This window comes from Solanum pennellii, chromosome 7 (assembly GCF_001406875.1).
Source record: "Solanum pennellii chromosome 7, SPENNV200".
In the NCBI taxonomy this organism is placed as follows: domain Eukaryota; kingdom Viridiplantae; phylum Streptophyta; class Magnoliopsida; order Solanales; family Solanaceae; genus Solanum; species Solanum pennellii.
In genome coordinates this window covers 71,705,891-71,716,893 of record NC_028643.1, presented here as the reverse complement: position 1 = coordinate 71,716,893, position 11,003 = coordinate 71,705,891, and the positions used below count along the sequence as shown (strand labels likewise).

Sequence of the window (11,003 nt, the reverse complement as noted above, 5' to 3'; positions counted from 1 at the left end):
CACCATTTCAATGTCCTTTTTTGGGGAGGAATCGAATCTTACCAGTAAATTTACTGTAAAACAGATATCTGGTCGAGTATTGTTAGCAAGATGCATTAGTACCCTGATTGCACTAAGATATGGAGTTTCATCAGCAAGAATCTCTTCATCCTTCTCTTGAGATCAAAATGAATCATCATTTATTTCAAGCGACCTCATTGGGGTACTCAATGAATGTGATTTATCCATATAAAAACGCATCAAAACATATTTGTGTATGTAAACTGATAGACAAATATTTCATTTGTCAAATTATCAATCTGTAGGTCAAGATAAAATTCTGTCTTACCAAGACCTTTTCATAATATACAAGGATAATTAGGGTCATTCTCTTGTACCTTTTTCTTCCTTGACTATTACAAACCATATAAGGATTCTTGAAGCTTTATTGAAAAAGTTTCTTTCAAACTCTTATATGCTTCAGACTCCTCAATTACTTCAAGGATCTTTATACAACCTTCATTATATGCCCCAACGCACAAATTGTAATTGATATATTACGATTATACTATCGCATAATAATTTATTCTACCCCATTGACATTATACCTTGATTTATGGACTACCAGTCCAAAACGTCACTTTTCTAAGTGAAACAAAATATACTTGAATTGTGCATTTTACTTGGCCAATCATTTATCTGTCCCACTCTATGACATATTTGAATTCAAGATCCTCGTCAGAATTTATATCATTGAGCGATACCTCATATCAAAGACACCGCCGACGGTTGTTTGATATTGATTCCAATATGACATAACTTATCGAGATCTTTTCATTTTTCATTATTTTTCAGGAAACCTGAACCTTTTCCAAGGTTTTATGAAGTGTTATGTCAATGTGCTCTTTTATAGCACTTGTCTCATTATCATGACCATAGTGATCATTTGCTCCTTCCTTTTTCAAGGAATTTTATATTTGGAACCGATTGGTCTATTACGCTTCCGGCGTATCATAGACTCTGTCCTTTAAGGACTTCATATTGGAGCATTTGCAGCTGAATTATATCATCGGGTCAGGACATTTATCTGGCAATTGATTTGCAACATTATGCAAAAGAATTATCCCTTGAACTTTAAGTTCACATATATATTTAATGAGGATCCAGATAATTCATAATTAACCTCTCACATAATTTTCAGTTGTCAATCATCTCTCCCCCTAATGTTAGCAAATCTAACATTCATCCCAACCTTATTTGGGAATTCATCTTTGTGCGTAGTGGAGCAATTAGACCATAACCGCACATTCAATCTTTTAGATGAAAATTATTTGGTTCTTGACCCTGAACCAATTTTAATGGGGAAACCTTGTTGGCTTGATGCATACATGTGTTGATGCATGTTACTTATCTCATACCAAATCTCAGTTGGGAGTTCTGTTCTCATAACCATGATTTTGTTATAATTGGAGGCATATAATTTTTGCTAAATCAACCAGCATTATTAATATAATTTCATAGTTTGAAACTGTGCTCACAATTTTAACAATTCGAGCAAACAACCTTACAAAAACCAATTGTAAGTTGACAATAAAAAAACATGTGACCATCGCATAGATGCATTGATCATATAGTTGCAAATGATCCACATGGCAGGTGAACGGGCCCATATTCACCTTTTTATATGTTCCAAAAATTTTAGGGGATTAAATCCCAACCTTAGCTGGTACAATGATCATTTTATCAAGAGAACAAGCAATACAGGAATTCTTGAAGAATTTTATTTCTTCATCATATAAGTCACCTGAATTCTCAATTACGTTTGCATCACATTTAATCGAAATGATCAACCAGTCATGCCAACTGATCTTTATTTTAATACACTTATAATTTACTTTTACATGTGATTGCATCAGCATGTACATGTTTGTATGTAACAAACAAGAGAAAAAAATGGGTAATCTTTTACATAAATATTTATAACCCGCTTCGGTTGTAGTAATTTAAAGATATTAAATCTTCTCATAATTTATAGTCTCAATATTTCTTTTTAATTCATCCGAAACTTAAAAAGTTTCTTTTGAGACTTACTACAACCCCATTATTATTCCTCTGGTAATAACACAACTCGTTAGAGCTTGCTATTAATTTTGTGTACTATCACATATTGCATGACACCGTCCCTACGGTAAGTATTTCCTTCAAGGAGGAAATTATATTATTATTGTCATGGTCAAAATCATTACGAGCAAGACATGTTTCTTGCTTTACTTTTGTTATACCATAGGTATACAACCAACGGCAATTTTGTATTGCCACACAATAATGACCACAACCCTTATAGGCAAGAACTATTTCTTTCTTTTGCCCTTTCAGTAGTTCACAATAAACATACCATAGTGACGTACAATACCATTAATCATTTCTGTCAAATAAAATTTATTTCCTCTCAAAACTTTCCGTAGAGGTGATTTTTGGCTTATATCATTTTTTTCTCAAACCTCCCATAAGGTGAGTTGTGAAATATATTCAACCCATAATGATTTATCACATCTTGACCCATTCTCTTATAGAATGGTCGAGCATTCACGATACTCTTCATAAGTCACATTCTCTTCAAGGAATAGACTAATCATTTATATGTACTTCATAAATTTGCATTACAAGTACATTTTCATGGTTTTAAAATTCGTCATATTCCATGACACACCTCAATGTCACTTTGAAAGATCAAGTGTACCATCACTTTATCTTCTTGTCTCTTGATGGAGGATTTATAAACTTGTCAAATTGTTGGGTTGACAATATTCACAAGTCCAATTTGATACCATTTTGATAATAAAAATTGTCTTCACATTTTGAAGGATTATTTGAAGAACCCATACTGTTCTTCCTTTTATAATTACCACAACGATAAATTTTATAAAGCCGTCATTTCATGCTCTTTTTCATATCTTTAATCATTTGTCATCTTTTAGACTAATTATTTACTGCTACTACATTCATACGATAGAATGGAGCAAGTCAACATCGGATTTCAAAGTTATCATATGTTGCTACCACATTCTCTTCAAGGAATGGAGCAAATTTAATAGGAAAAATTTCAAGGCTTTTCATCAAAGCCTTAGTCATCATTATATCATCACTATGGTGCATTGACTCAAACTCAATGTTTATCCATATAAGGCGTGTTAGGCCAAATTCTATGGGACTTGAACACAATCCTTATCATCATGGTGCATCAAAACTCAAATTGGTGTCTTACCCTCTTGGTGCGATAGAACTTGAATCTATTGTCTTATCCTCAAATATTTTTTCATTATGTGCATCCGGACTTTAACCAAATGTCTTACCCTTTTGGTGCGAAGGGACTTGAATCTATCGTCTTACCCTCTAGCAACTATAAATATTAATAAGTTCCTCATAATTACCACTTAGAAAATCAACATGAAAATTTACTTCTCTATCCTTCAGTTCTTTTCTGTTCCTGCTCACAAGTGTTTCAACTATAACATTTTTGCGAAGTGCTACAATCTTTAGAGCATACTCGTACTGATAACGTGTTAGAAAATCAAACTCATAATAGAATAAGTATAAAGGAAGAAGACAAGAGAAGTAGATGTAGGAGAAGACTTTCTTCTTATTCAAGTGTGTGTAATCTCATATGTATATCATACAATAGTGAATGAACAATCCTATTTATAGGTTGAGAAATCACTCCAAAAATCACCATATTATGTATCATAATAAATAGATAAATTCTTATCCAAAAAGGTTAATGAAACCTAGTGAATATGGATAGTTATTCATGTACTAACTTCATGGACTATCCACTCATTCAATGGATTTATAACATGAAGAGATTAAACTTTTGTATCTTATCTCAAATTTAAAATAACTTATTCCACCATTTATACCTAATGAAATAAGTTATCCCATATACACGTAACCCATGATAATTAATTTTAAAATGACTTGTTCCCACCAAATGCCCCTTTAAGGATAAAAGGCTCTGAGTTATGACACTCACCAAATTTATTTATTTAAAAAGGTTTATAGAAATGCAAAGTAACTTAGTTACTATTTATACTGCTAATAGAAAAATTGTGGTATCAAAAAATCTTATTATAATATGATTATTCGGTACCATATGTCTATCCATAGACAGGAGAAGGGAGATTTTTATTTTATATTTATTTTTTTCATCATCTGAATGAATCTTTTTTATTATAAAAAAATTAATAACATTAGATCATTATGATTATTTGATAAAAGAAATAATGAAACACTTGTGCTTGGGAGTGACGATGAAGATATTTTATAGTTGAGGTGGTAATAATTGTAAGTGACTAGTAATGATAGTGGTGCTAGTTGCAATGATGCAAGTGGTTGGCGGTGCTAGTCAGAATGATAGAGTGGTTGGTAGTAAAAATTGACCATAATGGTGGTAGTGGCTCATGGTAGTAGTAGAAGTGGCATGGTGATAGTGGTGAATGAAGAATGTATGATGTTAGTTGACGATGCTAGTTGTGATGACACTAGTAGGAACTGACAGTAATGAGCAGTGGTGGAGGTGGTGACGGCTACAAATGGATGACATAGATATCCACAATGATGAAGGAGGTAAGTGTGATAATTCTTTCTATTTGTCCTAACTTTGGTGGACCCACCAAAAAACTACGAGCGAAGAATATCACGATCAAGGGACACCATAATTCATCAAACCCAAATATACATGGGCTTAGAAATTTGAAAATTTTAAAATAAAATAATGATATGATTTAAACATATATTCTCATATTTTATAATAATATACTGTCACATATAAAATAACATAGAGATTTCCTGTATATACTGTGAAGCTATTAGTTATGCATAATTCTATACCCAAAATCATACTCCTATACCATTTAAATTGCAAAAAAAGCACAAAACTCTATAGAGCAAAGATTTACCCAGTTATTGCGTGCTTGTTTTGTACACAAGCACAAAAGGGATCTGAAGCTGCTTGACATAATAACTTTATGATGGATACCAAACCCAACAGCCCCCTCTTAGCATAAGAACTGTCCTAATATATGTTTCCGATCCGAATTAACAGCATCTTAAGCACAATAATTCTATCCAACTAACCTCGAAATTAAAAAATAAACTCTATACTCAATCCTTCTCATCCTTAGTTCATGGTGGCAACTTATATGTGCATCGCTTGGTTGTGAGCCCCTGTATACAACTCCTTAGTTGTTTCCGAACTATGAAATGAACATGGCTGAACTGTAGTAACAACCTTGATTCCAGCTAACAACAATCTTACTTGACCATTAACGGAGAAAAAGACTCGTCATGCATCATCAGAGTGTAGAAAGTACAGTAAAGAATACACAAACTACAAGAAAATACATTATTTTTTCGCAAAATGGACCTGCTTACATAATGACCAAGACCAATAGCACAGGAAGAAGCCAAATCTGTATCATCTATGATATTTTAGACATGAACACAATGCTGCAATACACAATTTAAGGAAGTAAAACCAGGAGAAGCCAAGTTCAACTTCGTGTTAAAATACGTTCTTTAGACAAAAGGAAACCTATAACCAAATTTAATCACTAATTTGCCAAGTTCTAGAACAGTTCCTTCTCTCGTTTTCTCAGCTTCTACGGCAACAGTAAGAATATGAAAGTAAAGCATTGTGCTTGTATAAACATTCATATACATGTAAGCAATGAAACGAGCAAGGGGTTTCTCTTTTAGGCCAGTGGTACCAACCCAACAGAAGACAATGTGGCGGTATTCAGGAATATCCATGTATGTGAAATGAATTGAAATCACGGAGAAGCCAGTACCTTGCAAACTGCAAAGTGTGTCTTGAATTAAGACCTATATGTTCAATGATCATCGGTGAATAATCTCCTTGAACCAGTAGCTGCTTACTGTTTTTAATAGATGTCCGTAAAATTCTCTAATCAATTCGTCTGAATTATAAACTTATAGACAACTGTTTATAACAAATCCCTGATAAAATCAAGGTTCAAAGTATCACGGACAAGAAGGAACAGCCCAACAATTATCACAAACATGATTCCAGATGACATTATCCCTTGCTCTACTTCTAAAGGAAGTTTTTTTCCACCTCTAGCTGCTTCTACGAGAATCAACGCCAAAGTGCCCCCATCCAAAGCCGGCAAAGGAAGGAGATTTATCACAGCAAGGTTGATATTCAGAACAGCAGCAAATTGATAAAGACCATCAACGTTTGATTTCGCAACTTCTGCACCAACAGCTATGATGGCAACAGGACCTGATACCTTACTAGCCGTTTGTGAGAAGTTCATAAATGTCTGTTTCAAGCTGTCCAAAACACTATATGTAAGACCCCAAAACTCTCTTCCTGAGAAGCTAAATGCCTCAAGTATATTCTTTGGCTGAACTTTTGAAATCTTGAAATTCGGTGACAGTTGAACTCCAATCCTACCCGTACCATCCGAATTCTCATCAGGTGTAACTCTAACATCAACATTCCCTCCTCCTCTCCCTATCTTCAGCAAAACATTTCTCTTGGGACTTGTCTTGATGACATCAACAACCTCAGTAACCAAACTAGGCCCATTTTTCCCTAAATCAATTCCATTAACACCTAAAATTACATCACCTGGAAGCAATCCATCTCTAGATGCAGCTGAAAAAGGTCTAACATCAGGCACAAGAACCCCAGGGAAGGATTCTTGCACAGGCAATCCAACTAATAAGACTTGAGTAAATATTATCACATAAGCAAAGATTATATTAGCTATTACCCCAGCTGAAATAACAATAACCCTATCAAAAATAGGCCTATTTTTAAGCAAATTCTTGTCATCAGGAGGAATATCACTATCAGGATCATTATCAGGAAAACCCACAAACCCACCAAGAGGAAATGCTCTAAGTGAATACTCAACATTTTTAGCATTAAATTTAGCTAAAATAGGACCAAACCCAACAGCAAATTTACTTACATGAATACCCTGAAGATAAGCAGCAAGAAAATGACCACTTTCATGAACTACAATAATAGCTGTTAAAACACCAACTGCTTCCAAAACTGACTGTGTACTCTCAAAATTACTACCAAAATCAAATCCAGGAATTACCCAACTCCTAAAATCTCTCCTTCTACCAAATGGGTATCTGTTCTTTTCATGTAAAAACTGATTCTTGGAATGAAAAGTTGAAGAGGAAGAGGAAGATAATGATTTTGAGAAGTGAGTTTTGGTCAATCTTGAAATATGTGATTTGGAATTAATGAATCTTGCGAGGGAGAGTGAACAAGAAGAAGGAGAAAGATTTATAATCATTTTGTTTTTTTGATGATTTTGGTGAGATTTGAAAGAGATTAATATGTAGTTTGAGGGGTTTTGGTAAATAAGGGGATAAAGAAGATGATAGGGGGAATGTGAGAATGGATAATTCACAAATTTGGATTTGTGGAGGGGAAGTGTGTGATATGCTTACACCACAATTTTATTTTCTTTGTTTTCTTCTTCTTGGGCATAACAGCAGTCAAGGAGAAATTCTTAGCTCAAAATAGATAATTTACACTATTTAATTATTTATTATAGCTATAGTTTGCTTATAGTTATTATTTCCGATTAATATTATACATTAATAATGTAGGTTGACTTCGAATTTGTATAATTAACCACATTTATATATGTATAATTCGTCGAAATATACAAAAACATATGTATAATATACAATTATCTAATCAATATACATATATAATTCATCTTTCTCCCACTCTCTGTCCTCTATCGCTCGCCTCTCCCCTTCCTCTCTCAATCTCGCTCGCCTCTCTCCTCTCTCTCCTAATCTCACTTGCTTTTTATACAAATGCATATGTATATAATATACAATTATCTAACCAATATACATATACAATTCACCTCTCTCACACTTACTTCCCTCTCTCGCTCGCCTCTCTCCTCTCTCTCCCAATCTTGCTCGTTTCTCTCCTCCCTCTCCCAATCTCGCTCTCCTCTCTCACCCAATCTCACTTGTCATATATACCAATACATATGTATAATATACAATTTTCTAACCAATATACATATACAATTAACCTCTCTCCCACTTGTTGCCCTCTCTCTCCCAATCTCGCTTGCCTCTATCCCCCTATAATATGTAACTACGAATTGTAATTATCAAACTATAGCTATCGAGAATAATTAGGCTATTTTTTAGTGGATATATGTGAAAGTATCTCTTTTTAATTTGCTAAAAGCTTATAATACCAAGTCGCAAGTAATTAATCATATTTGTGCCTAACTATTTTCGGTAGAGGTGTTCATTGTCGATTTAGATCAGCTATTATATAAACCAAAATCAAATCGATTTCAACCGATTTTTAAATTTCTAAAGCCAAACCAAACAAATAAAAAAAGTAATCCTTGGTTTGGTTTTTTTGGTTAGGTTAGGTTTTTTCAGGTTTTTTTGTTCGAAATAATAAGTTTGTTGAGAACATATGTATCTCGATAGACACAAACACTTAATATATGAATAATTACAAATAAGCTATTACATGAACAAAATGATTCATCCTACGTACCAAGTTTCAGAAACTAAAAAATCTCATTGTCAATACTCAATAGCATAAAGTTGTTTTATTATTCTGGAGATCTTAACATCTTAACAATAGATTTTTCGATTAAATTACACCTTAAAATATTGAGGAATTATTTCTAAAAAAAAAGTATTTCATAGTCAAAATTAATCAAATGTCATCTTCTTTAGTTTGAGCTTTAAATTATTCAATGTTACGTTAGAAAATTTTATAAAAAACAAAGAAAGTGTAATCTTTAAAGTAATGAATATTGATGGATCTAGACTTAAGGTTTTAATAGTTGAGCTAAAATTTAAGTTAGCTCAAAGGAAGGAGGATTGCCCAAGCCTTATAAGGAAGGAGTCCCCCATCTCATTAACTACCACCGATGTGGACTTTTGTCATTCTTTAACACCCCACCTCACGCCCAGTGCTTAGCATCTGGTGCGTGGACAATTTTAATTTTGAGGATCCCAACATCGAGTTAGACGGGCTCTGCTCTGATACCATGTGAAATTAGGTCTTAGGCCTAATTTTTATTTTTTTAAGCCACAACATATGCATATTATTTCTCAATATTTCTATCGACTATGCAACGTAATATATATATACATAGAGTTGCAGTAGCACTACAAGTAATAATAGTTGAAATCTATCAACTCAAACTATGATGGACACGTTCTAATATAGAAAATAGTAAAATTAAAGACTTGAGTCAATTAAAATTTATCTAAATACTTATATATATATATATTTTTTCTCAGTTCGGTTTGATTATTTTTGCGATTAAAATTTAGTAAAATCAAAATCAAATCAAATAATATTGTTTTTTCAAAATTTAAAATCAGACATAGGTTATTATTCAACTAAATATCAATTTTTTTATCAATTTAGTTCGAATTGCAATTCGATTTGATTTTATAACTATAACCATGAACAACCCTAATTTTCAAAATGTGAATTCATAACATTTTTTATTTACGATTTAAAATTTTTATTCATTTAAAGAGTAACATACTTTTTTTTTTTTACTACAGATTCATGTTTATTTATTGTTGGAGCGAATTAAATAAATTAGGTTGAGGGCTACCTCTTGTTTTCCCTCACTCTTTTTTTTCCCAAATAATAATAATATGAATCTTGACAAATTGTTTTAACTTAACCGGACTATTATCCGATCCATTTTAAGCCGTAGTCACTACAATTCTTTCAAAAAATCTTTATATTATTAAGATATTTGACACCTCTCACATGTAGCTTGTCAACTTTTTTAGCTATCAACATAAAATTTTTGTTCACGCAATACTTAAAACAAAGGTAGAACATGTTTCATGAGGTTTGGGGAGCCTTTTCTGAGGAAAAAATCCAATAAAGACTCGTTATATTGTATATATGTAAGGTTCGTTGATAATCGTTTAAAAAGAAGAATGATATTTTTTCAGTCTCAGTTTATGTGAATTTTATATAATGTATTTTTAGTTAGTTTTAAAAAGGATATGTGTTTTTATTTTACGTAATAATTTTAATTTTAAAATATTTTTTTTAATGAAATAATTTAAAATAATATAAAGATCTATCGATATTTATTTCAGATCACAAATTTTAAAAAAAATATCTTTTGTAATTTTATATTTATATCAAGATATAAATGAGACGGATGAAATATTTTATATGTAAACATAATTAATTTTTTTAATTTCATTTTGAGAACATGATTTTTGAATTTTGTTTATGTAATGCTAAAAAGGAGGGGTACGTGTCAATTTCATTTCATGCAAAGTTACCTATTTTTTCCTGCCACGTTCTATCCCCTTTTGAGCACCGTATCACGATATATGTCCTCCTTCCTACTCTTTACAATTTAAAATAAACAACCCTAAGCTTACTCTAATTTTCTCTAGCCATGGAGTTTATCTTGAATTTAGTTCACAAATTATTGAATTCTTATTTACCACATATTGCAACAACAGCACTCATCCATTTCATGCCTCTTTATCTCTTTATCAAGTTTCTTTACTTCATTTTCCGTTCTATATTTATCGAAAACGTTGCTGGTAAAGTTGTTGTCATCACAGGTGCCTCTTCCGGTATTGGTGAGGTTAGTAACCCAACATTAATTTCTACACTTCTTCTAAATGAGTTTAAGATCTATGCTTCACTGGTGCATATATATATAATCAATTAATGCAAATTTTAGTTAGGTGAGTAAAATAGTCCCAATAATAATTAAAAAGAATAGATCGGTTCTACCGTCCAAAATTATTATTTAATCAGTTTATTTTGATTGTTTAGCCATCTTGACTCCAGTCCATTTCAATTCAAGTACTCTAGCAATATTTGAATTGGTTAACCCAATTTATTTTGACCCGACCCAATTTTTGTCCAACTCGTTCATTTGACACTTCTCAAGTCCGATCTAGCTATATATTATATATGGGGGGGG

At 32.3% G+C, this 11,003-nt stretch overlaps 2 protein-coding genes across 2 annotated transcripts in view; one reads left to right on the top strand and one right to left on the bottom strand.

Moving 5' to 3' along the window:
* Positions 1–5,357: 5,357 nt before the first annotated feature.
* Positions 5,358–7,457, bottom strand: LOC107026086 (probable membrane metalloprotease ARASP2, chloroplastic). The gene has a single exon (XM_015226936.2). The coding sequence runs from the start codon at positions 7,314–7,316 to the stop codon at positions 5,982–5,984; it is 1,335 nt and encodes a 444-aa protein (XP_015082422.1). The 5' UTR covers positions 7,317–7,457; the 3' UTR covers positions 5,358–5,981.
* Positions 7,458–10,398: 2,941 nt separating this feature from the next.
* LOC107024506 (11-beta-hydroxysteroid dehydrogenase 1B-like) overlaps positions 10,399–11,003 on the top strand; it is a 2,856-nt gene continuing 2,251 nt past the window's right edge. Inside the window, exon 1 of the mRNA XM_015225492.2 lies at positions 10,399–10,658. Coding sequence (XP_015080978.1) covers positions 10,464–10,658 — 195 coding nt within the window. The 5' untranslated portion in view covers positions 10,399–10,463. The remainder of the gene's footprint in view (positions 10,659–11,003) is intronic.